This window comes from Carcharhinus amblyrhynchos, chromosome 18, assembly GCF_965287045.1.
Source record: "Carcharhinus amblyrhynchos chromosome 18, sCarAmb.v2.hapA, whole genome shotgun sequence".
NCBI lineage: Eukaryota > Metazoa > Chordata > Chondrichthyes > Carcharhiniformes > Carcharhinidae > Carcharhinus > Carcharhinus amblyrhynchos.
In genome coordinates this window covers 13,726,168-13,754,041 of record NC_137341.1, presented here as the reverse complement: position 1 = coordinate 13,754,041, position 27,874 = coordinate 13,726,168, and the positions used below count along the sequence as shown (strand labels likewise).

The 27,874-nt window shown below is 41.2% G+C and overlaps 1 protein-coding gene across 1 annotated transcript in view; it reads left to right on the top strand.

The window, feature by feature from the left end:
• The window catches only part of sdk1a (sidekick cell adhesion molecule 1a), an 815,932-nt gene that overhangs the window by 574,755 nt on the left and 213,303 nt on the right, over window positions 1–27,874 (top strand). Inside the window, exons 12-14 of the mRNA XM_080206403.1 lie at window positions 19,299–19,401; window positions 21,614–21,790; window positions 25,410–25,546. Of these exons, the coding sequence (XP_080062529.1) occupies window positions 19,299–19,401; window positions 21,614–21,790; window positions 25,410–25,546 (417 nt within the window). The remainder of the gene's footprint in view (window positions 1–19,298; window positions 19,402–21,613; window positions 21,791–25,409; window positions 25,547–27,874) is intronic.

Genomic DNA, 27,874 nt, shown 5'->3' with positions numbered 1-27,874 from the left:
AAACAAATTCCAGGACTTTGATCCACTGAAAATGAAGGAATGACAATATTGTTCCAAGTCAGGATGATGAGTGACTTGGAGGGAGACCTGCAGGTGGTGGTGTCACATGCGTTTGCTGCCTATGTTCTTCTAGGTGGTAAAAGTTGCAGGTTTGGAAGGTGCTGTTGAAGAAGAGTTCATGAGTTGCTGTAACACATCTTGTAGATGATACACACTGCTGCCGCTGTGTGTCAGTGGTGGAGGGAGTGAGGTGGTAGATGGAATGCTGATCAGAAGGCTCCTTGTTCTGGATGGAATTCAGCTTCTTGAGTGTGGTTTGAGCTGCACTCATCCATGCAACTGGAAGTGTTCCATCACACTCCTGACTTGTGCCTTGGAGATGGTGGTCAGGCTTTTGGGACTGAGAAGGTGAGTCCTCACTACAGAATTCCCAGACTCTGACATGTTCTTGTAACCACAGTATTTATATAGCTGGTGCAGGTCAGTTTCTGATCCATAGTAACCCACAGGATGTTGATAATGGTCTTTAATGGCAAGAAAATGGTTGGATATTTTCTTGTTGGATGTAGTCATTTGTGTAGCTTGTGTGCTGTTTGATAGCAGTCAATGACCCTTCCATCACTTTGCTGTTGATCAAGAGTCGACTGGTGGGGCGGTAATTGGCTGAGTTGGATTTGTTCAGATTTTTTGTGGACAGGGCATAGCTGGGTAATTTTCCAAATTGCTTGGTCAATGCCAGTGTTGTTGCTATACTGGAACAGCTTTGCAAGGGGCATAACTAGATCTGGAGCATGTGTCTTTGTTGGTTTTGCTACTGACATGGTGCTACTGAGAAACTCTAGTGATGAACACACACACACACACACACACACACACACGTTCGTACGTGCATACACACAGGCTTTCTCACATGCAGTCTTTCTCAAACACGCACACCAGAAGCCAGTCACTCCAGCAAGCAGTTCCTCTCCAGCAGCCAGCTCCTCTCTCCCCATGAGCAGCCAGTCTTTTCTTCCCCCTCATCCACTAGCAGCCAATTCCTCTCCATCCTCTCACCCCCACCGGCAGCAAGTTATTATCCAGCCCTGTATTAACTGCCTTCCCACACCAAATCCCCACACTCTTTTTCTCTCCCCCCCTGCTCTTACCATTGAAAATTAAATTCAGGCTGTTACCAGTCATTTTCTGAGGCCATATCCAAACCAACCCCTATGGGAGGAAACCAGAGCACCAAGAAGAAATGCACACAGACACAAGGAGAACATGCAAACTCCACAGAGGCAGTCACCAAAGGCTGGAATCGAACCCAGATTCCTGCTGCTGTGAGTCAGGAGTGCCACCGTGCTGCCCGCATGCATGCAATTGCTTCACGACTACATTTATAACTGCTGCAGATACTTGTTTTGTTGCTAAACCTGCATTGTGCACTTGGTTTTTCTAAGGCCAATAGGTTATCATGCTTGGACCTCAGACAGGAGAGGGATGTGCCTCCATTGTGGGTTTCCTTTTCTGATTGAGAGCCCTTTCCAAGGCAGGTCCCCTCTCCCACCCCAGGTGTACCCTCCAGCCTTTGCACCCTGCCCCCATCCCCAGGGCCTTGTGCCTTGGCCCTGCTGAGATCCCCCAAATTTAGTTTCATCCAGATCCCAGCTGTTTGTTTTCTGGAACTGGATGCAGATCCAGCAGTGGCCAGCATTCCCTGGGGTACTGCTGAGACCATAAAACTGCAAGTCATCTGTCTTTTATAGATGGCAGAGCAAGAAGCCCTGCCATCTATAAAACTTTGCTGCACAATGCTTCATAGGTTTAACAGCTCCAGTAAGAGAGAGTTTACTTACCTATCAGTGCCTGCTATTATAATTCTAAGCTTGAAACAGCAGAAGTCTAAAGAAGACTGAAAGAAATACTTAGTAAATGTGAGATGGCATATTTTTATGGACAGAGAGAGGAGCCCATATATTTCTTGGATAGCAAAAGCCAAAATGGGATAGAGCAGATGGATTTAAGGGTATAGGTCATTACAAAGAATAATGCAGGTTAATTGATTTTTTTAAAAAATCAAGAATGCCATTTTCAAACTGATATAGGACTTTGGTTAGACCAGAAGTGGAGTCCTATGCACAGGTCTGGGCTCCATATTATTCAAAACAAACTGGAGGCAGGTGCAGAACAAATTATGAAAAATAAAACCAAAACTGAGAGGATTATAACTATCAGGAAAAGCTATGCTGGCTGAGTTTCTCTAGAAAAGAGAAGGTTAAAAGATGAATAAATAGGGGGTAATGAAAGAGTTTGTTAGGGTCCACTTGGAAAGATTTTTCCACTTGTGACAGAAACCAAAACTAATATTGTGAATATAAGATGGTCACAAGAGGTAGCAGAGACAAATTGCTAAGATGCATCTAAGGGGAATTCAGATAAGCACATGAATAACAATAATAACAACTTATATTTACACAACTGACAGGAGAGGGAAAAGAATAGGCGTGTACTCTGACCGGGTTAGATGAAAGCATTAGGAAGTAGGCTCATGTGGCACATTGACGCTGGCTTCGACAGTGGGAGAAATAACTTGTTTCCATGCTGTACGTATGATGTAACTTACAGCTCAGAACTTCTGATCCCCAGATCATCGTACCCTAGTGGTGCCCCTCGGAAAACCCCACACAATAACTACATAGAAATTGCCTAGGAAGTCTGAATTTCCCATGTCTGGAATCCTCTAAATCTCTGAGTTAGAGTTGGAGATTTTGGATGGTTCCAACTTATCAGACTAGCTATCCAGAGGATTAAAAACACTTCTATCTCCTGGGTAACTATACTAATAACTCACCCACCACCTCCCCCCCCCCCCCCCCCCCCCCCACCGTCCCGTCCCGACTCCTGATGCTATCCCACACCCATCCGACCCACACTACTCCCTCATCTATCTGCTGCCCTATCCCTTGCCCACCCACCTGCCTTTCTTTCTCCTCACCCAGCTACTACCCTACCACCTCACCCACTTACTACCCTACCACCTCACCCACTTAACTGCCATCCTACCCTCGATCCACTGCCACCATACCATCTCATCCACCTGCCCTGCAATGCCCTCACCCACTGACCTGCCACCGTACTTTCTCACCCTTGCATACCCTCGCTCCGTACCTTCTCAACGTAGCTTTGGAACCTCTCATTTTCAGTGTAAGTCAGCTGGTACCATAAAAAGAGGATTAACTTGGCTTCCCCCAGTGATGCTGAAATATGATGAGGGACTCCCAGAACGGGTACGCTCTGTATATCTGAGCAGTCCCGGTTCAGAAACTGAAATGAGAAATGCTGAATTCAGTGGAGTAGCAACCCAGTGGTGGTTAGAACATAGAACATTACAGCGCAGAACAGGCCCTTCGGTCCACGATGTTGCGCCGACCAGTTAAAAAGCAATGACCCTCTAACCTAAACCAAACCCTTTCCATCCATAAACCTATCCACGGATCTCTTAAACGCCCCCAAACTAGGCACATTTACAACTGCAGCAGGCAGGGCATTCCAATCCCTCACCACCCTCTGGGTAAAGAACCTACCCCTGACATCCGTCCTATAACTACCACCCCTTAATTTAAAGCTATGCCCCCTCGTGCTAGCTTTCTCCATCCGAGGAAAAAGGCTATCACTGACCACCCTATCTAAACCTCTAAACATCTTGTATGTTTCAATAAGGTTGTCACTCTTTGGAAGTTTTGAGAATATTTTGTTTGTTTCACGTATAGTAACTCTGACACAGAGTATTCCTGCTAGTTCCCTTTCCTAATGTTGAACTGCCCCTCTGTAAAAAATATATATTAGTTTTACAAAAGTCCTCAGCACTTTGGTAGCATATGGAACCTGATTAACATTTGCGGTCCTATATCATACAGATTCACCCTTCAGTACTAATTTATTTTTATTTGGTTTAATATATCTACCAGCTCCTTTTTGCTTCTCGTTGCAGCAGCTTCAATGAGAAGAACCATCAGATTAATTATTGGGCACCATTCATTGTATCAAACAAAAGCAGGATTGGGAAATAGGCTCCATTGGACAGCAAGAATTGCAACCAGCTTGAGTGTTATTTTTGTACTTCGTGGACACTTTTCATTGTACATATCATGTATATAATATGCATATTTTTATACAGACTCTCTTCACCTGCCCCTTTTTATATCTAGTGTATATGTGTTCTTAAAAATAATTTTATTTATTGCTAATCAATATTTGTCATCAGGAGGCTTTGATAATTCTTCTGAAACGCAGGAACCTGATATTCTTTGTAACGATCTGATAGAACGGAGTTGTTTGCTAGGCCATTTTACGTGGCAATTAAGAGTCATCTAAGCTTGTGTCAGACTAGAGTCACATGTAAACCATGCTGGATAAGATTGAGAGTTTCCTTCTCTGAAAGACACTAATAAACAACTGGGTTTTTACAACAATCCAACAACTTCACAGTCAGCTTTACTTGTAACCATTTTTATTAAAGTGAGGCTGGGGTATGAGAGGGCTACAGTTTTAATTATGTGGAGATCAGGGTAGCAGTCTTTGCTGACTAGGATTTGTTGGTACAAAACCTTGTAGGGCAATGATGTGGAAGATAATTAAATGGTCAACTGTATGAATGCTATGGAGAGGTAAGGAGAACAGAGTAGGATAAAATGCCACATTTGTAATCACAAAGGACGTGGATGACTTTGACTACAATGATGTTAAGGTGGTAGGTAGGGCATAAACTAGACTGAACAACTTCAAAAATAGAGTGGTGCAAGATGCCTGTAGAAAGGCATAGATTTTCATCGAGTTGTGTTGACTCAGGAGCCCCTCAAAAATAGCAGCCGGGTCTCAATTCAGAAATTCCTGACCTCAATCCCAGGCTGTCTAGTTTTCAGAAGTGCTTTTAAAGGGTGTAGGCTGGTTCCTATCAAAATCTTGCAACTGATTCTTCTGACCTGAATGACTACATCGCAGAGACAAGTATGTCCTATTCCTTTGCGATTTTCATGGAGTCAGGGCAAGTTTTTAAGGAGTCATGGTTCAGATCCCTTAGAGGAGTTGTAAACCTTTGTGTGCATGAGGGATCCGTTAAAAGGTTACGTTCAAAAATCACCCTCATGTTCCCAAGCCAAACTCTGCTCTTCCACTTACCTCAGCAGGCTCCTCATGCTCCTCCCACCATGCCAAACTTCCATGTTTGTTGACCTATTGTACATTTTCTTGAACCAATGAACCCCATAGTGAGGTTCCAATCTGTAGCTGTCTCTGCACTCCTTACAGGTCGGCTGGCTTGGATCCAGTCTGCACTCGTCCCCAGCAAAGAATATCTGCCTTTGCATGCACTTTCTCTTGAGGTAGGTAGGCCAAGGTGGGAATTCTCCCAATTCCCCTTAACTGCCTTGAGGATGAAAATTGCGCTAAAGTGTTAATACCCTTATGAAGAAAAGAGTTAAAATTGGGACAGTAATTGAAGAGAACTAAGGGATTGAGTGTTGACTTTTAAAAGAAGGGAGATGGCAGTTTTTAAGGATGAAGGAGTTGCATGTGATAAAGAACATAAGACATCTTGTGTTCAAGCTGCATTGGTCTAAGGAATAGCAGTTGGGTCAATTAGGAAAATGTATGGCAGAAGTAAATTTCATGAAGGCAATATGCAGTACAAGGAAGAAAGCAAAGAAGTTTAGCTGTAGCACAATAATGAGTTCAGTGCTACTACAGTACAACAGGAACAGATTTTGCATCAACATATTGACACGACTTTGAAACCAACCTGTATTTCCAGCTATTGGTAGTCCAGTTGCAAAATATTGCTCCATGTAGCTACGAACCTGTCATTGTTAATGGCTTAATCAAGCAGCTATAGCCCTTAAGCTGCTGCTGGCATTAAGCTGCCTGCCAGCAGCATATGTGTAATAGTGGCTAGTATCAACAGGAGTGTGGTATGACATTATACCCATTATAAAATTGTTGTTGAAAACTTCTGAAGATATGAAAAATGCAAATGAGCCTTGTTGAAACCATAAGATTATGCCCTTAAGTGTGACGTTTTTAAAGCTTAGTGTATTCATCTATTTGCATAAGTTTAAAAAAGAGTTGACAACAGATAGTTAAGATGCTAATGAGAGAGAATGTTTCTTCCCCATAAGCTGTAAATAATAATCAGTTAATTAGACTGTCTTGGCAATGGCAAGCATCTCACATGCATTCTGCTGGCTGCGAACAGGGAAAACTGAGGCTGAGTCATGGGCAGGTGTTTGGGAACAAGATGGCTAAAAAATGAAGTCATACATGTTAAAGAGAAAGTATGAGGGTACTCAGTGCTATCCAAAAAAAACTGCAAATAATGCTCCATCTATTCCAGTGCATTTTGATAGTCATACGGTTTAAATATTTATATAAAAAGGCCTAGTTGCTAGAATTGAAGGATATAATTAAAATCACATTTGACTTAACTTCAATGGAAAGTATATATTTATAATGTAATAATTTACAACCTGTGTTATAATAATTTAACACTTGTGTACTATTAGAAGGCAGGATTTAATTCCCTCCCCCATTAGAGGTGGCAGGGGCATTGAATCAAGTGGGAGGTAAAGCCCCACCACCTTCCTATCAGCCACCCAATTAAGGCCACAACAGGGAGAACTGTGGACAGCCTTTCCAATGTGCCGTTGATTGAGGCCCTTGTTAATACTAACTTAAGGGTCTCATCCCAACATTCACCTAGCAGTTTGCTTGATAGAGGAGGGTGGCATTGGGATTGGAGGCACCTTAAGGTCCTTGCTGCTAACCTCCCTCTCCTATGACTCCCACCATCACTCATTTGTGCCTGATTCCATGGACAATCCCAAGTTTCAGGAGTCGTACTAGCAGCAGCCACCATTTCCCTTGTGGTGCTACTGAGCAATCAGCTACCAGCCTCAAAGCCCAAGATGGGAGGAATGGTCTGCCTTATCATCTTGGATCTGTTTTGAATTGGATTTTGTTTGGCAATAAAGCACCAAAAGCTACAAAAATATTCCCTGTCAGCTCTCAGCAGGTAGGATATCAACCCCCAGGATCTTTGATCCCAGTAAAGGCTCACTGCTACGCAATTAAGTGTCTGATTGTACTTAATTTGCGAGGCCTTCCCAAAAAAGATGATGCGGGGGCTTATGCCGGCTGATCAGCCGGCGGAGGGGACCCCCATTGTTCCCATTAGATATCACTTAAAAGCTCCTGCCGTGCATCATTGTGCCATTCAATATAACCATAGTAACTGCTCTAACATTAGCGAAGCACTGAGGAAACAATACTGTGCTGGTGCTTTGGATTAATATACTTTGCTCATTGTTGCTGGAATGAGACTTTATAACATCACTTGTGAAAAAATGGAGGATCATTTTAATTTTGCTAGATGTGCAAAATGCAACAACCTGATGATATATGAAAAATGTAAAAAGCATTGTCTTTCAACTTATCATTTGTTTCAGACAATCAACACAGAATTTTGCTTTGCCCAAAAGAAACAAAAACATGCAAACATATTCTTATTAAACGTCAAAGTATTTGAATAAAAAAAAGGCACATCAAACAAATCAAAGGGCTGTATAATGAGAATTTTACACATATGCAAAAGAAAATTGATTCTCTTGCATACCATCTGTTGAAAGAAGGCATACGGTCATGGCATCAGGTCAAATAGGAAGCAAACAGGTGGAACTAAAGGGAAAAGAAACAGACTCCACTGCCATCATTAAAAAAGAGAAATTAAGTCAAAAATGAATGAAAATCGCACAGGGAAAAATTGACAAAACAATCCTTGGACATCTGAGCATCCACACCAGATGATAGACAAAGCCTCATAACATATTCATAGAATGGTTAGGCACTGTCTGCAGCAGCTCATTTAGTACCACTCCCCTACCCATTTGTCATTCAGTATAATTTTTGAATCCCAACTCTTTTAGCATCACTGTATGTCAAGTTTTATTATTTTCTATAATAGTTTTAAGATATTTTTTCACTCGGGCTCTGTGAGATGGTGTTTTGTTTCATATAAAATGAAACTGGAGCAAGACTGTACATTCTATCCCAAACTTGCTTCCATTGGAAGGCCAGTTATTGTTTTATAGGGATGGAAATGCTTTTCAAGATGGCCTACCCTGACACAACTGCTACCGGCCTCAGATTTGAGCAGCGTTGTGAGATTTAAGCAAAATCCTGAATCAGTCACCATCTGAAAAAATGAAGCCAATATTTCAAGAAGGAGTATTCTTTGGGAATTTATTCATGTGAAACACATGATAGATATAGAATGAAAGCGAAGCGAAGAAGATTGCCTTAAAATAAATGAAATGTAATACAGCTTAAATTATATTGATACAATTATATTATATGGTGAAACAATCTAAAAGGAAATAAAAACAGAAAATGCTGTAAACGTGCAGCAGGTCAGGCAGCATCTGTGGAGAGAGAATTCGGAGATATTGGCTCTGTTCTCTCTCTCTGGATGCTGCTACCCTTAATGAGTGTTTCAGCTTTTATTATTTCAGATTTCCAGCTTCCACAGTATTCTGCTTCTCGATTAGAATCCAAAAGGAATGCTGGAAAGGTCATGAATCCTGTTGCACTCACTATTCATTTTAGTATCAACCAAAGGAGAGCAAGATTTACATTTATATAGTGCCTTTCATGGTTTTCCAAAAGTACATTACAACCAATAAAATACTTCTGAAGTGTAAGCACTATTGTAATAGATGAAATTAGCAGCCAATTTGCCCACAGCAAAATCTCAAACAGTAATGTGATCATAATAAGGTCATCTGTTATGATAACGTTATTTGAGAGATAAAAATTAAAGTTTAAAAGTAAAGTTTATGTATTAGAGACAAATAAGGCTTACATTAACACTGCAATGAAGTTACTGTGAAATTCCCCTGATCGCCATGCTCTGGGTCAATGCACCTGATTAGCACCTCTTTCAGAATGTGGGAGGAAACTGGAGCACCCGGAGGAAACCCACACAGACATTGGGAGAACATGCAAACTCCACATAGACAGTGACCCAAGCCGGAATCAAATCTGGGTCCCTGGCGCTGTGAAGCAGCAGTGTTAACCACTGTGCTACTGTGCCACCAAAACATTGGCAATAACTCCATACTCCTCTTTAAAATAGAGGCATGGGATCTTCTCCATTCACCTGAGTGATGTGTTAAACATCAACACTTGCAGGAAATAGCAAATCCAACCCCTGTCTGCATCATAAATACAATACTTATTGTGATCACCAGAATAATTTACATTTCCAAATAACTAATTGTCAATTAAGGTGAAAGAGGAATGTTTGTTAAATGATCCAGACTGTCATTTTAAATAGATGATATCCATTCTGAGCTTTTGGTGATATGGAGGTGAACAGAGTGGCAGTTTAAATGAGATGGCGTTACCCAATTATTGCACATATGGTGTGCATAATATACCATTTTCAGTTACTTAGTGACTTATTTTTCAAAAGGTTGCTTCCAGGAACATAGGAATGGAAAAAGGCCATTCAGCTTAATTCTTACAGTATGTTGGATTTCTGTGATAAAAGCAATGGAAATGACCACGTTTCATGGAAAAAAATTAATTTGGTTATGTGCTTGTTTGAGTAATATCTTACACAATATCAGCATGTAGTTGAGAAATGCAATTCAGTAAATTGTTGCCACCTGTAAAAATAATACCAGCTAGTTAACCCCAAGTTATGTTTAAACAAGTAAATGTGTGCCACTAAACAATTTCAGTTAGCTTTTACATGCACAAGTTTTGCGTTTGACAGCCACGTAGTCTCAGATTTGAATGTATGGCTTTAAGATTTGTCTGGGAGAAATAGATTTTAATTTACGAGGCATTGGCACCACTATTGGGGAGAGATTGTTCACTCAAAGACATCGGGATCAGTATCTTGGCAAAATTAAATAACTACAGTTAATGAGAGGGATTTAACCAAATTGGTTCGAGGGAGAGTTTCAGGTGAGGTGAAATTTAGAAAGTTAAAGGATGAGTCAATTGTGCAGTCTATCAATGTAGAGTATTGTTGAGACAGAAAGGGCAGAGCTTATCAACTTAAGAATGCACCAGGTTGGAGTAGGGAAAAACAGTAAAAAGACAGATTGAAATTATTTATCTGAATACGCACAACTTTGATAAGATAGATGAATTGGTGGCACAATAGAAATACTAGTTATGATATGATGGCTATTACAAAGATGTAATTACAAGATGATGAAGGCTAGCAACTGAATATTCAAAGGTATTTGACACTTAAAAGGAGAGAAGCAGGGTAAAGGAAATGGCATAGCTTTGTTAATAAAGAATGAAATCAGCACAACATTGAAAGATGATCTTGGCTCAGAAGATCTGATTGTAAAATCAGTTTGGGTAGAGATAAGAAATAGCTCGGAAAAGGAAAGTGAGGATGTTAGGCCCCGCACAGAGAGAACACTAGGGCAAAGTGTAAATCGAGAAAGAATGGACCTTGTTAGAAAGTACTGCAATAATTACAGGTAATTTTAATCATATAGATTGGAGAAATCAAGTTGGCAAAGGTCGACTGAGTTCATAGTTTAGGGCTGTGACAAGCAGCATTCCTCAGGATCAGTGCTGGGACCTTTGTTATTTGTTATATAAATGATTTGGGGGAAAATGTAACTGATTTTGATTAGTAAGCTTGCTGACGACACAATAGCTGATAGCGATGAGGACCATCAGAGGATACAGCAGGATATAGATCAGTTGGAGACTTGGGTGGAGAGATGGCAGATAGAGTTTAATCGGAATAAATATGAGGTAATGCATTTTGGAAGGTCAAATAGAGGTAGGAAATATACAGTAAATGGCAAAATCCTTAAGAGTATTGATAGGCAAAGGGATCTGGGTGTACAGGTACACAGGTCACTGAAAGTGGCAATGCAGGTGGAGAAGATGGTCAGCTTGGCATACGGCATGCTTGCCTTCTTTGGCTGGGGCATTAAGTTTAAGAATTGGCAAGTCACATTGCAGCTTTATAGAACCTTAGTAGACCGCACTTGAAGTACAGTGTTCAATTCTGGTTGCCACACTACCAGAAGGATGTGGAGGCTTTGGAGAGGGTATAGAAAAGATTTACCAGGCTGTTGCCTGGTATGGGGCGCATTAGCTATAAGGAGAGGTTGGAGAAACTTGGTTTGTTCTCATTGGAACAGTGGAGGTTGAGGGGCAATCTGATAGAAGTCTACAAGATTATGAGAGGCATGGACAGAGTCATGGATAGTCAGAAGCTTTTTTCCCAGGTGGAAGAGTCAATTAGTAGGAGGCACAGGTTTAAGGTGCGAGGGGCTAGGTTTAAAGGAGATATGAGGCAGATTTTTTACAGAGAGTAGTGGGTGCCTGGAACTCGTTGCCGGGGGTGGTAGTGGAAGCGAATACAGTAGTGACTTTTAAGGGACTTCTTGACAAATACATGAATAGGATGGGAATAGAGGGATATGGTCCCCGGAAGGGGAGGGGGTTTTAGTTAAGTTGGGCAGCAAGGTCGGTGCAGGCTTGGAGGGCTGAAGAGCCTGTTTCTGTGCTGTAGTTTTTTGTGTTCTTTGTTTGTATTTGGTACAGTTTCTCAGAATGATGTATTATGGAACCAACAGGTGACTTTAGACTTTTGAATGTGCAATGAGACAAGATTAATTAATGACTTCATGGTAAGAGATGCCCCAGGAAGAGTGATTACAATATGACAGAATTTTATATTAAGTTTTGAATGTGAGAAAATTGGGTGTTAAACTAGTGTCTTAAACTAGTGACATAAAGTCAGTTACAGAATACGAAGGCATAGCTGGATGACATTGACTTGAAAAATGGTTTAAAAGCTAAAATTTAAAGAGATATTTCATAACTCTCAACAAGAACATATCCCATTGAGAGAGAGGGACTTTACGAAAAGGATAAGTCATCTGTGACTAACTAAGGAAGGTAATGATTGTCTCAAATTTAAAAAATGGTAAATATACTGGAACGATTAGAATCCTGACAGTGCAGAAGGAGGCCATTTGGCCAATTGAGCTTGCACCATCCATTAATTTCACCCAGACCTTAACCCCCTTATACTAAGGAGCAATATAGCATGGCCAATCTGCCTAACCTGCACATCTTTGGACTGTGGGAGGAAACCAGAGCACCCAAGAAAACCCACACAGACACAGGGAAAATATGCAAACTCCACACAGAGTTACCCAAGGCCGGAATTGAATTCAAGTCCGTGATGCTGAGAGGCAGCAGTGCTAACCACTGTGCCATCGTGTCATGCAATTAATGGTAGTTAAGAAGATTGGGAAAATTTTAGAAACCAGTAAAGGATGACTTAAAAAAAGCAAAGAGAACGTGAGAGTAAACTCGTTCGACATATGAAATAGACATCAAACATTTCTTCAAATATATAAAAAGAAAGAGAATATCTTCAGTAAACAATGGTTCCGTAGAGAAAGAGACTGGAGGATTAATAACTGGAAACAAGGAAATGGCAGAAACATTGAACAAATATTTTTTATCTGTCTTTAAGGTCAAAGATACTAAATTCCAAGAATAGTCGAAATTCAAGGGGAAAAAGGGAGAAAGTTAAAACAAATAGTATCACTTGAGGAAAAAGTATGAGGAAAATTAATGGGACTAAAGGCTGACAAGTCACTTGGACCTGATGGCTTTCATCCGATAGAGGGTTAAAAATAGTAGATGCCACAATAGTGGGTGTATTGGATGCAATATTCCCAAAATTCCATACTTTCTGAAAAGGTCGTGGCGAAATTGGAAACAACAAATGTAACGTCCCTATTCGGAAAAAGAGTGTGGCTGAAAACTGTAGGGCAGTTAGTAAGCTTACCATCTGTTATTGTCAAAATGCTGGAATCCATTATTAAGAAAGTATCAGAGCATTTAGAAAATCATAATACAGTCAAACAGGGTCAACATGGCTTTATGAACATACAATTATGTTTGATAAATTTATTTAAATTCTTTGAGGAGATGGCAAACAGGTTAGGTTGGCGGGGAGTGGGTAAATGTGTATTTGGATTTCCAAAATGCATTCAACAACGTTACATAAAAGGTTACTACTCGAGTTCATTGGCTGAATTTTACATACCCCCCGTGGGTGTTTTGCTTGAGTGACAAGTAATGTAGGGCAGGGCACCAAAATCAGTAGCCTGTCTGCCCTATTTAAATGAAGAGTCAATTAGACTTGTTATTTAAACCAATTGTCCCAGATAATATGCTATCTACACCATAAAACATTTGGCGTGGGCAGCCAGACAGGAGCAGGAAGCTCGATTTTGTTTTTAAATCAAATGCTTCAAGGGTCTGAAGGAAGGAGGGGTTGCTCTTTGGGGCTGCCCCTTGTTCGATTGTGGGGCAGCCCCCCAACATCTTAGATTGATCTACTCTTTCTTTCCTACCCATTCCTTTCCCTCACTCACCCCTCACTCTCCTAAACCCTCCTGGCCCAAGACCCTAGATTTTGTTGCTACAGGGACCCATGTACCGTGATCATCATCATCTCCTGTAGTTTCAGTAACTCCACCAGTGTCTCCCTGATGCTGTCAGAACTTCTTCCCCAGCAAGGGATGAAAGTCCCACATGACCCTCTTGAATCCATCTTGCAGAGCTTTTTGTCTGCCCGGCAGATTGGCATAGAGCAATACCAATGCGGTTTCCCATGGGTGTATGTGGGGTCATGGGAGCCTGCTATCCATGCAACTGCACCCCATGTGCTTGGATAATATGTTAGTATGGATAGAGGATTGGCTAACAGGAAACAGAGAATTTGTATACATGGGTCATTTTCAGGTTTACAAACTGTAATTAATGGTTGCCACAGTGATCAATACTTAGTGTTTACAATCAATATTACTGACTTGGATGAAGGGAAAGAGTGTATTGTAGGCAAATTTGTTGACTATACAAGGATAGGTGGGAAAGAAAGTTGTGAGGAGGACAGAGAAAGAATGTAAAAAGGTATGGATAGGTTAACTAAGTAGGAAGAATTTGGCAGATGGAGTATTGGATAGTATGCTCTTCCCAAACACAGGTCCTTGCTCATTGTCAGCTTTTACTTCATTCTCAACAATAGCACCTTCCACTCTTGAGAGCAGTGCATATCCCAAGTTCACTTTAGTCAGAATGAGATTGAACCATTGATTCAATTAACCAATTCAATTGAATCACTTGTTGGCATTATTCTGAACCATATGTTAGCCATGTAGCCAATTGAGCTAACCAGCTCCTTATGTGGAATTAATGGAAAAGTAAAATATTTTATCAGAAAGAGTGCAGAATGTTGTGATACAGAGGAATCTGGGTGTTCGTATATATGACTCACAAAATGTTAGTGTGCAGATTCAACAAAAAATAAAAAAAGTTAATTAATGCAAGAAGGATGGAGTATAAAAAGAGGGAATCCTTTCCACAGTTGTATGGAATGGTGGTGAAGCCATACCTGTGGTCCTCAATACAATTTTGATCTCGTTGTCTAAGGATAGATATGTTTGCATTGGAGGCAGTTCAGAGAAGGTTCACTAGTTTGATTTCTGGGATGAAGGATTGGTTTTTGAAGGAAAGATTGAGCAGGCTGGGTCTGTACTCATTGGGGTAGAATGAGACATTATTTCATTGAAACAATATTCTGAAGGGGATTGCAGGGTAAGTATATCGATGATGTTTCTCCTTGTGGAAGAATCTAAAAACAGGGGCACGGTTTGGGAATAAGGGGAGTTCCATGTAAGATATGATGAGGAAAAACTTAATCTCTGAATGATTTTACCTTTTAAATTTTAATGAGAGCAATGGAAGCTAGATCTTTGAATATATTCACGGCTAAGATTAGATAGATTTTTTATCTTCCAAATCAAAGGTTATGAGGGGCTGGCAAGAAAATGGAGTCAATGCCCCAATCAGATCAGCTACAATCTTATTGAATAGCATATCGCAGGCTCAAGGGGCTGAAAGGCCTATGCCTCCTTTTTCTATGCTCTCATGGAATAGAATATATTCATCATTTAAATAACTTAAAGAAGACTGATGCTTCATTTTTCTGGATTTAATAATTGCTATGCGGACTGATATTAAACAGTTTGGAGTGGCACAGTAGCTAGCACTGCTGCCTCCAGCACCAGGGAGATGGGTTCAATTCCCGGCTTGGGTCAGTGTCTTTGTGGAGTTTTCACGTTCTGTCAATATCTGCATGGGTTTCCTCTGGGTGCTTCGGTTTCCTCCTGCAGTCCAAAGATTTGTGTGTTAGGTGGATTGACCATACTAAATTGCCTCTTAATGTCGGGGGCTAGCTAGGGTAAATACATGGGGCTATGGGGATAGGGCCTGGATGGGATTGTGGTTGGGATGAATGGCCTCCTTCTGCACTGTAGGATTCAATGATTCTATCAGTAGCATTACAATCTACACAGAATAACATGCTTTGGAAAAAGTCACAGCTTTTCCCTTGGCCCCTTTATTGTTTTACCAAGTTCTTAGAAATCAAATGTGCACCATAAGAATGATGAGCTGAAAGAAGTTACATGAATGTAATAGCATTATTGATAGAGAAAATAATCAGCATTGTTCTAATAGCTATTTCTATCAGCAAATAGAAATTAGGAGAGAAGATGATTGAAAATGCTGAATCTTGGAGGTTTTGTGGGAAGATAGACAGAAATAGGCCAAAATTTTCTGTGTTACCTTTGGACACACATCCTACCCAAAAGAATGCAATATTTCAGTTGTTGGGCACATGATGGAGTTGAAACCATGCCTGCCAACAATTAACCAGCTGGTTAAAGCAATTAGAAGGGCAACAGACTGTAATTTTACAGTGCCCATGCAATTTTTAGATCAGTGCATGGGCAAGTGGCTAGGCAGATAAAAGAGGGTTGGAGCATCGGCTTTGTGAGTTGTTAGGAAGTGTAGATGAGAGTTTGTTGCTTTAGTCTTGATGATTCAGGCCTCTTCTTCCTGGAGTATTTGCTTTGTTAGCATTGTTCTGAGGACTTTTGTTTGGTCAACTCCATTGGAGCACTTCTCCCCAGTGCAGCCTGCAGTGTATGGGGCACTGCTATCTGAATTTCAACTGATGGGGATTGTGTACTGTGCAGGGATGGCATCTCCTCCTCTGAGGAAGAGAGGGACAAAAGGGAGAGGAAGCCAAGTATTCACAAGCAGCATCACAGGATGAGACCTGTGGGAAGGGGATGCACAGACAGAGGGTCCAGGGCCAGCAGGGAAAACAAGGCAGACAGCACCACAGAAGATGCTATTGTCCTGCTGTCAGAGTGTACAGGTAGCAATCTAGTTGCATCAACATGTCCAAGATCTAGTGCCGCAGAAGGACAGCCTCTCAAGGGACATCATGATGTTGTGTCACATGACAGGGCTAGAAATTGCCTCCAGGTGTGTGGGTGGGCATTCAATGCCTGAAGGTCATAATTGCCCTCATTCTTGCGCATCCAGATCATTCCAGAGGTCAGTGGGGGATCTGTGTGGAATGTGCCAATCAGCTGTGCATCAAGCTTTCAACTGATTCTCTGTTAAGATGTGTCCACACATTTCATTCATTACCACAAGGGCCAAGCCAGCCAAACTGAGTGAGCCAGATGATTTGCAGCTATTGATGGATTTCCCCCAAATCCAACCTGCTATAGACTGCATTTGTGGCCATCAAAGCTCCAGCAGGTTCGTCAGGTGTCCTTGTGAAAAGGAACAGTTACCAGTTCATAAATTTGCAGATAGTATGCGACTACAAAACCTGGATTCTTCAATTTGTGCAAGGTATCCAGGCAGCTCCCATAATGCATACATTCTGTGACACTCCTGGGTGCCAGGGTTGTTTGTGTCTCCAGTTCAGCTGGATAGTTGATTGCTGGCTGACAAAGGATATCTGATGAAAAGGTGGCTCATGATGCCACTCTGGCGTCCCAGGACAAAGGCAGAAGAGAGGTGTAATCAATGTCATGCTTCCACAAAGGCTGTGGTTAAGAGGACAATAGAATTACTGAAGTTGAGGTTCAGCTGCCTGGACTATTTCAGGTGAACATTGGAATACCCACAGGGGAAGACTCTGCAGATGGATCTGATGAAGAGCCCACGCAGGCACAGGATGAGGATAAGGAGCTAGACATAAGGAAAATTCAGGGAGGCTGGGATACCTCGATTCAACACTCCTTCAGTTAGGCTGCCAAGGCTTGCCTTTCACCTGAGTGCAAGCGTACTGCCTCCTTTGTACACATGATGTAGATATGCCGGCGTTGGACTGGGGTAAACACAGTAAAAAGTCTGACAACAGCAGGTTTAAGTCCAACCGATTTATTTGATAGTAAACTCACTAGCTTTCGGGGTTAGTCCCTTCGTCAGGTGAATGGAGAGTTCCCATTCACCTGACGAAGGGACTAACCCCGAAAGCTAGTGAGTTTACTATCAAATAAATCAGTTGGACTTAAACCTGGTGTTGTCAGACTTCTTACTGTGTTTCCTTTGTACACATCATGATAATATAGTGCCATGACCTCAGTGTCACCTCAAAACGTCTGTAATGCTGTTGTCATGAGGCACCAATGAGGTCTGCATCTATGGAAAACATGAAGGACACTTAGGGCATTGTCGCAAAATCCTGATCAATATTTACTACAGAGATGCAAGCAAGGAACAAACCATAACCTGTTTTCTACAGTTAACACAAGAGCAATATATTGCAGTGATGAAATGAGCAAACGTCACTCGTGAAAAACCCCGCCCTCTCCTTACCGTTCTGAAACTTATGCTTGCACGTGCTACCTGGATCCCTTCCTCTTGCTGGCAGTGGCATTGGAGGTAGGTTACTGATTCTGCAGCTGTGTTAGCCTTGATGACCTTGGCAGTTGTCCTCTGGACCACAGTGCCTGAGAAACACCACTTGGAGAATGCCCTAGCAACATGGCTGGGAATTCCTCATACGTTGCAGCCTCAGAAGATGATGCAGTCACTGGCAAAGGGCCAGTGGAGGAGCTGCCACCTTTGTCTGAAGCACCATGAGAAGAGCCACAAAGGCAACAGGCAGCTCTTCCGTCAACGTGAGACATGTCTGGGCCTCTCTGCTCACCTTTGATGGACTGGTACCTAGCTGAGAAACTAGGTGTTTCATCCAGCTGTCACACGAGCGGTGTCCTTCAGAGGTCACTGCCAGGGTATGAGCAGGTCTGAACATGATCCCAGGAGTCTCAACCCCGGATTCTGTTCCTGGTGCTGCCTCTCCAAAAGAGACGTCATTCTCTCAATGGAGAATTTGATTTACTCCTGTCACATGTATTGACAAACAGTGAAAAGCGTTGCTTCTCGCATGCTATACAGACAAAGCATACCTTTCATAGAGTACAAAGAGGAGAAGGAAAGTAGAGGGTGCAGAATGTGGTGTTACAGTCATAGTTCAGGTGTGGAGAAGGATCATGCCCATTGCACAATACACTGCCACTTGAGCTGCTGACCCGAAGGCCACTGAAGTTCTGAGCTGGCCCCATAGTCAGCTTGTACCATCCCAGACAATGCAGCCATCCTGTTTGCTCGCAGATTCCACAGCCAGCCTCCTTCCTTACCTACGCATCCTCCCCCAGCTGGGCCCCACAGGGTCTTTTCCCCATCTGCCCTCCCAGGCTCCACAGTATCTCACTCCCCAACCCAAAAGCCCATTGCTGCAAAGGTTCGCTGATCCTCTGATCAGAGTATTGCCCTATCACGCTTGAAGATATTCTCAACAGCAAACACGAGAGAGGAACAGCCTGTGATTAAAAGAGATCTTCCACTCTACTTACCCATCTTACTGGCATTTTGAAACTTGCTCCACAGGACATGCGAGTGGGGTTTTGTAGGCTGCGGGTTGAATAAGCCTGCATCAGATTAATGTGTGACTACATCACAGGTGTTTTGTAACTAAAATTTTAAAACCATTTGAAGCCACAAATAATGTGTAATCCTCCAGTTAGTCAGAGGAAACTAACATATGCTAAACAAGGAACACTGGCCCACAGCAGCAACTATGTTGCATTTGTGAAAGACACAATATGATTTACAGTCATATATAGTCAGATGTTAGTCAGAGGAAATTGTTTATTTTCCCCTCAGCATGTCAGTTGAGTCAATGCAATTTAAGATTCTGAAAGGAGTACTGGGATATTCTTTACGGTCAAATCAGGAGGTGTCCTCTATGTCGTAATGAATTAATATAAATTGCAAAGTTTGGTGAAATATGGAGCAGCATCAATAATTTTTTACGTTTCTTCTAGCTCGTACTGTCATCTCTGACCCACCCAAGGACCGCAGTGTAATCAAAGGAACAACAGCTGTTCTAATATGTGGAGCATCTCATGATCCCAGGGTCACAATCCGGTGAGTCAGTCTGGTACAAAATCAGTAATTAAGATAACCATCCCAAATAGTTGGCTTTGTATAATGTTATGACCGGCTTTCATGGGATGATCTGACTCCTCTCTCTGTTCCCCTCATGGGTTGGTTATAACAGAGTTTGAATTTAAAAAGATGATATTGCTGATTCAATATATATCTAACTAAGTATAAACCAGCCAAGTTCTTCAATCAAGTGAACAAGGAATAGTTTTATTTGTTAAAACTCACTTAGATAAAGATGCAGATATAATTAACAAAATGTTTTAAAGATTTGAATATGTCCAATTACCCACTTTTGCAAAACCAACACACACACGCCCATTCCCCTTACCTCTCCCAGCATACAAATAAATAGTTATCCAGACAATCAGATCTTAAAATTTGACTAATTATAAAGTAATATCACAGATAGTTCAAATGCTTCTTTACAGCTGAAGGGTCACTTTCCACAGTAGCTGCTGGTACTTGTGTTTCTCACTAAAGCAGTCATTCTGCAGTTGGGGCTGGTTGATCCAGTTTTTTCTTGGACACAATGGTGCTGGAATCCTCCTTTTAAGAACTCTTGATTTACAGCAGTGAGATTTTTTGCTGGGTTAAATCACAAACAACTCAGCTTTGATGAGGGAGGTTTCAAAGGAAGTGTGGGGGGGCTGTCAGTCTGATGTCTCTCTCACTGTTGGTTCAATTCTAGTACACTTCCCCCAAAATGCTGAGTTAATTGACCTCTCCTGGTATCAATCTGGATTTATCTTAGCTGCTATCTCTGAGTGCTCTGTGGACTTGTAAATAATATTGTGTCTTTTACAAATGCAACACAGTTGCTGCTGTGGGCTCGTGTCCTTTGTTTAGCAAACATTCTTTTCAAAAGGTTCTACATATGTTCAGCAGATGACATTAAAAAGTAATATTTGTCCAGATGAGTTGTGTAAAATTAATATTGTATACAGCACATCTTCATTAAAAAAAACTGAAATGCTGCACAGCAACAAAATCATATTCCTCATGGCTACTCATTGTCAATAAGTCCCTTGACGTTCTTTACACGCACAGCATTTTGTAACTAACTGAAAAAAACACATAGCTCTCATTATTTTTCAGCATGAATCACATGCTTTTCCTATTATCCCCTTCTTTGGCTCAGTACCTTTTTTATTATGCCTCTGTAATGCACCTCAGAATATTTTTCTACATGAATACTGCTATGAGAATGCAAATTGTTGTTGCTCAATTCTGAATTCTACAACTGGTCTACTGCCAATGAATACCAGTAGGTTTATCTCAAGCAGGTAACACAGCAAATGCTGAATTCGGATATCTTAAACTTATGTGCATGCAGTTTTATTCCCAATTTCACTTGTATCAGATACAGTGGTAAACTTGCCATGAATTTGAAACTATTCGACATCTATGTATAAAATAGGAAGGAACAGTCCTGGCTGCTAATCTGTCTCTGTCACTTCTCACACATGATGTGGAGGTGCTGGTGTTGGACTGGGGTGAACACAATAAGAAGTCTCACAACACCAGGTTAAGGTCCAACAAGTTTATTTGGTAGTAAACCCACAAACTTTCGGAATGCTGTTCCTTCAGGTGAGGAAGGAACCTGATGAAGAAACAGCGTTCCTAAAGCTTGTGGGTTTACTGCCAAATAAACTTATTGGACTTTAACCTGGTGTTGTGAGACTTCTTATTGTGTTTACTTCTCACACAAGCAGTAGAATCAGTGTCTTGTACTTGATTCTTAACTACTTGTTAAAGTATGCTTATGTTACAAAGCACAGTTCTGATTCTATGTTCATATGCTTATTTGAGCACATTTTTGCAATAATTTACGTCTCAGTTTCTATCTATATGAGTTGAATCCATTTGAGGCAATAATTATTAGATGACATGAAGTCTCACTAAGTTGGGACAGTTCTGGCCAGAATAACTCATGTTGAGAAGGAAATCTGAAAGTAATCTCATGAAAATATTTAAGTGAGTGAATCACCTCCCAGAATGGGATTGTTTGCCGATTGCCCAGCCCAAATCTGTTAAAACCAGAAATGGGCAGGTTTAAGACAGATTGCGTTCGGGTTTGACATTTTTCATTTTTATTTCCCAACTGTCCCAAGCCTACCTGTGTGCGGGGTGTGCCATTTCATTGTTTTAATTGTTACTTTTGTGGAGCCTTGTAAGTGTTTATTTTTTTTAGGTTTCTCTGGAAGAAGGATGGAAATATCATTAATGCAAATACAGTACCAAGAATTTCCCTAGGGCAAAATGGCTCACTTCACATTAGTCAAACTTGGTCAGGTGACATTGGTGATTACACCTGTGAGGTTTTGTCCTTGGGAGGAAACGACTCCAGAACGGCCCGTCTCGAAGTCATGTGAGTATACACATTTTCATTTCCCATCAAGCTGAATTGATATTTCCCTAATGGTTTCACAGTGATTTTTTTGTAATAATCTTTAGTGCAATTTACCAATGCAGTCATGGTGAATTACAGTCAAATTTAGCTGCTAAATTTGTTTTTGTATTGATAGCATTTTCAAAACAAATGTTTATTAATGTACAGGTTTTGGCTACTTTAACAAATATGTTAGCTCATTAAAAATAAATGGTTAATCTCTTATTTAGATAGCAGACTGAGGAATCTCATACAAACTTCTCATGAGTTTTTAGAATTCCATCTTATTGTAGCTTCTGTACTTACGGTTTATACTTGTTATGCGTATGTACAATGGGAATAAATTTATGGCCTTTATAGAGCATTAAAGATATGACAGACAGCCCAATCTGCTACATGGCCTAAAATCGTGTTTCCTTAGATTGAAGTTCCAATTGAAATTGCAAAATCATTGCCAATGTTTCCATTTATTTATCTGTAATTCCAGTTTATGCCTAGTATGCCATACCACTAACAAGATTAAACATTGTCTTCACGTGAAGCAGCTTTTAGACATTGGAAGATCATTAGACCAGGACATGTGGGCATATTTCAGTCACTATTTTAAATTCATATATTCTGTGTTTATTTTTATGTTCACACTAAAAATTCCTATGACCACATTTATAATGGAAAACACCTATGTAAACTTGCAATTATATCCTCTTGGCAGTCCTGGCATCGTAGCACTTTAGTTTTACAACTCTCAGCTGCTGAGCCTGTATGGCAGACAAATACCTCGGGAGCAATTTTTCAGTTGCTAGCCATCTGCTTCTCTGAAAAAAGGGCAGTCAGCAATTAAAAATCAGTGAATGGGGGCTCAGCGCCTCGACCTCCTTCATGTTCATTCTCCATCCGCTGATAAGAGTTTTTAGTTGGACGTATAAATGGGTGAACTTTCTTTGAGATTTGTCCCAGGTGTTGAACAGCCTCACCAGCAGTCCCAAAAGGGACACTTGATGGCTGCTCAAAATGGCCCACAGAATTTTTTTTTGATGGTTCCGGGGGAGCCAGGCCAAATACGCATCTTTCACTTTAAAAATAAAAATCTGCCTGCTACCACTTCATAGAGTCATCATAGAAACCCTACAGAAAGAGGCCATTCAGCCCATTGCGTCTGCACTGACCACAATCTCACCCAGGCCCTACCCCCTTATCCCTACATATTTATCCACTAATCCCTCTAACCTACGCATCTCAGGACACTAAGGGCAATTTTTATCATGGCCAATCAACCTAACCCACACATCTTTGGACTGTGATAGGAAACTGGAGCATCCAAGGGAAACCTGCACAGACACAAGGAGAATGTGCAAACTCCACACAGACAGTGACCTTAGCCAGGAATCGAACCCAGATCTGTGGAATTGTGAAGCAACTATGCTACCATGCCGTCCAAACTTCCTTCGAGGCTCTTGTGGGCTTTGTCCTCACTCTAGCAACAAAACATCGCAGGTCAACTACTCCTCCAACTTCGTAGAATCATAGTTCACAACCCTTTGTGTCTATGCCAGCTCTGTGCAACAGCAATTCAACTAGACCATGCTTGTCCAACCTTTTGGCATGGGAGGAGGGGGATATTAAACCCCCCTCCCTGGCCCCAACTCGAACTTACCCTCCCAGGCTTCAGGTCAGTTGTATCTGGCTGCTTAAGCTCCAACCTCAATGTTGCTTTGCCTCCCTTGGCCTAGTAGCTCTCAACAGACCAATACTCCTCCAATCAAACATTATTTCACTCCTCCATTTGCTGCATGTAGACTCATTAGTCTGCTTATCAGAAGCAAGAGTGGAGAGAACTGGTTTGTGATGAGAGGAATAGCTCCAAGAATAACCTTCCTTTGAAACTCACTTGTTTTGAAAACTGGTGCTGGGGGCTGCATAGAGAGCCTTTGGGGGCCAAATCAGACCCCTGGGCTGTAGTTTAGATAAGCTTGAGCTAGACCTACCCTTTGCCCTTTTCTCATAGCCTTGAAAATGTTTTCTCTTGAGTTAATTATCCAATTCCCTTTGAAAGTCACAATTGAATCTGCCTCCAACTTACTGACAAGTGGTGCATTCCAGATCTTAATCATTCATTGTGTAAAAAGGTTTTTCTCATGTCGCCTTTGGTTCTTTAACCAGTCACCTTAATTGGGTGTCTTCTGATTCTTGATCCTTCTGCCCTTATGAACAAAATCTCCTCTCAAACTTCTCTTTAAGTAAAACAGCACAGCTTCTTCAGTCTATCCGTGCAACTAAAGTTCCTCATCCCTCAAGCCAAACTTGCAAATCTTTTCTGTACCCTCTCCAATGTCTTCACATCCTTCCTAAAGAATACTTCTCAAAATTTGACACAATGCTTCAGTTGAGACCAAACCAGTGTTACACGAAGGTTTGTGGTGATTGCCCCTTATTCTGCTGTGTTGCCCTGAAAGAAATAATCACCACAAGGTTCCTTCTTGCTTTCATGCGCTATGTCTCTATTTATAACGTCTAGGATCTCATATACCTTATTTACCATGCTACCCTGTCTCACTCAATGATTTGTGCACATGTACCCCATGTCTCAGTGCTCCTGAACACCCTTTAAAATTAGATCCTTTATTTTCTATTACCTCACCTTGTTATTCTGACCAAAATATATCGCTTCACACTTCTCTGATTTAAATTTCAACTACTACATGTCCACCCATTCCACCAACTTTCTGTGTCTCTGAAGTCTGTTTTATCAGTGCCACCCTCAAAGTTCACAGTACCCCCAAGTTTTGTGTCTTCTGAAAATGTTGCCGTTGTGCCCTGTACACCCAAGTCTAATCATAAATACACATCAAGAAAAGCAGTATTCCTACAATTGACCCCTGAGAAATCCTACTCATGCTTCCTTCCATTCTGAAACACAACTATCAATATTTATCCTGTTTTCTGTTACTTCGTATCCATGCTGCTGCTGTCCCATTTATTCCATGGGCTTTGATTTTGCAGTCAAGCTTCATCAAATTATGGTGGAGTTGGGCGCCACGGTGTCACATAGCACACTGACTGGGGCCTCACAGCACTGGGGCTTAGTTTCAATGCAGAAGGAGGCCATTCAGTCACTCTCTCTATGTGGAGTTTGCATGTTCTCCCCGTGTCTGCATGGATTTTCGTCAGGTGCTCCAGTTTCCTCCCAGAGTCCAATGATGTGCAGCTTAGGTGCATTGGTCATGCTAAATTGCCCCTTGGAGTCCCAAGATGTGTAGGTTAGGGAAATTAACCATGGTAAATACATGGGGTTTCATGGATGGTTTCTCAACGCATTACTGGAATACGACACTACCCCACTCTCACGCATGCCCACCCCCTCGCCTTGCACGCCCACCCTCACATCTAACATCCTGGAGCTTGCAAGTTACAGCCCAAAATATGAAATCAAAGTGTTAATTAAAAATCCAAACAGAATGTATGCCTAAATCATTTTGGTCCATCCTACACAATCATCCGCTGACTTCTAATCACACTGCACCTGAGACCAGACTTGGTCTTGACATGTATAAACAATGGTGGATCAACTAATCCGTCATTATTCTTCACTTTTTTTTAGTGAACTCCCTCACCCACCCAGAAATCTGCAGGCAAGTTTGAACTCTTCAAGCAGTCAAGCAGTGGATTTATCATGGACACGACCCTTTGATGGAAACAGCCACATCCTTCACTATATTGTGGAGCTGTCTGAAAACAGTGAGTACTACTTTTGCATTGCTGTGTTTAACAGTGTTGTCAACTGTGCAAATAATGCTTTATAAAGTAATAGACTATCAGTTTTGTTGATGAGCATCTTCCATGAAAAGGATGTCAATTAGCATTGATTGTATGTAATTTCTTGCTGACAGAAGCCTTATTTAATGTTAGTTAAGTAATTCCAATTAATTTGATTTGCATTGTGGTAGGTGTTGTGTAACTGAAGGGACATTAAAAATTGAATTACCCTGCTAGGCAGTGAATTCTCTGATAACTAGAGAGTCATAATTTTGTGTAGTGAAAGCAATTTTCCACATTTTTCTCCTTTAGTATTTATTCACTTAAGTGCAGCATTTCTCCCAGTTTTTTTCTGAACCTATTCCCTTTTTGGTTTCTTTCTGAGGACATGATTTAACTTGTTGAAGTTTCATAGAATAAAATGAAATAATACAGAAGGAGGCCTTTCAGCCCATTGTACCTGTGAGATTGCTGTTTTCCTCTGGAGATTGGGGAAAGGTTAGGGAGGAGAGTGCCACTGGAAATTCGTGGAATCTCTACAGTGCAGAAGGAGGCCATTCTGCCCATCTAGTCTGCACAGACTCTCCAATACAGCATCCCACCCAGGCCCCATCTCTGGAACCCCACATATTTACCATGCTAATTCCCCTAACCTAGACATCTTTAGGCAATAAGGGAAAGATTAGGACAAAGAGTCTGTATGAAAATTGGGGAAAAGTTAGGATGGAGAATACTTTTTGGTATCTGAATGTTCAGCCAGTTTATTAACAGCAGCAACGAGTTTAATCCAAAATCATGAATGTAAAAGATGTGCAAGTTAGTGATGATTAGGTTTAAGTTTTAGTGTGATTGTTGATTATGGGACTTTATTTTGCTGACATCACTGCAACAAAAGTTGTTAAAATTAAACAAACCTAATAATGGAATATTACGTTTCCTCCCATTCAGCAATATATGTCTGTACGACTGTAACATGTTCTCCCTCCCCTTCCTGAACCTTTCACTGTGTTGCTTTATTAAGAATTTATGGCTGTTAAATGTTTTTGTTCCTTTAGAAAATGGTTTGTATCTGTTTCTTTTAACCTTGTCTTTTGTGTCAGATGGTGTGCACTGTTTAAGTTCCTTACATTAAAATACACGTCCATTTCTCTCCTCCCCCCCCCCAACCCACTGGCCTTTTTCATATTTGTCCTGATAAATGTTAAAAAAGATATCAGATTCTAACAAAATTTCAAATTATTAATAGGTTTCTATATCAGTTGTCGTATAGTAATGGTATTTTCTTCAGCTGCTGGACTATCTCATTTCAAAGTTTACAAGGGCTTGTTTTTAATTCCCAAAGGTAATAAGTTGTACCATGCTGCCATAATTTAAAAGGAAATGAGTTTTCGGTCACCCTTCACTTTAGGGTCATTGTTGTCCTTTTAAAGAGGCAGTCATATTTTAGCTGTTGTCTATAAACAGATATGCAATAGTGTAAAATAAAACATGAGAATTGTTTGCAGCCCAGCAAATTCCACACTAGCCGTAGATGAGCTAAACAGCAAGAGTTTTGAGAACAGTTGGTTTTATTGTGCCCCTGAACTGCTGAGAAATTCCAAGATAGGCTAATAGTGCCTCTTTAAGGGGCTCAAAGCAAATATGAAAAGTTTCTTTCCCAGCTTTAAAATGACACTTACTCCTTTTTTGGAACAAGCTTGCTCTGGCACCACCCATGTACGTACGGAGGGTTAAAAGCCAGTGCTTCAGCAACTTCCACTGTTCCTTCCTTCAGCATCCTTGGATGCATCTGATTCACTCCTGGTGATTTAATATCTTTAAGTGCAGCTAGCCTTTCTAGAATCCCCTCAATTTTTAAACCATCCAAAATCTCAGCTACCCCTCTTTCACTATGACTTTGGCAGCACCTTCTTCCTTGTTAAAGACAGATTAAAGACCCTTCATACTGACAAAATGGAAACTCTCAGTCAAGGAATCCCCAGCACTTTGGTTCCATCTCTTCTAACATGGCTAACCTTGCAGCAGGGAGGGTAACACTTTACTCCTGACGAGGCCATAGAAAATCATGAAGGCAACCAAGACCAGGACTGTCTAGGCCCTGTCTTATTCTGGAGCTGTTCCATTGCCTCCTGATAGGCTAGTGGAATGGCCAAAAATGGCCACGACTTCCCCTTAACGAATCCACAGCACAGATTCGTTAAGGGGAAGTCGTGTCTGACGAATTTATTGGAATTCTATGAGGATGTGACTAGTGCGGTAGACGGAGGGGAACCAGTGGATGTGGTGTTTCTCGATTTTCAGAAAGCGTTT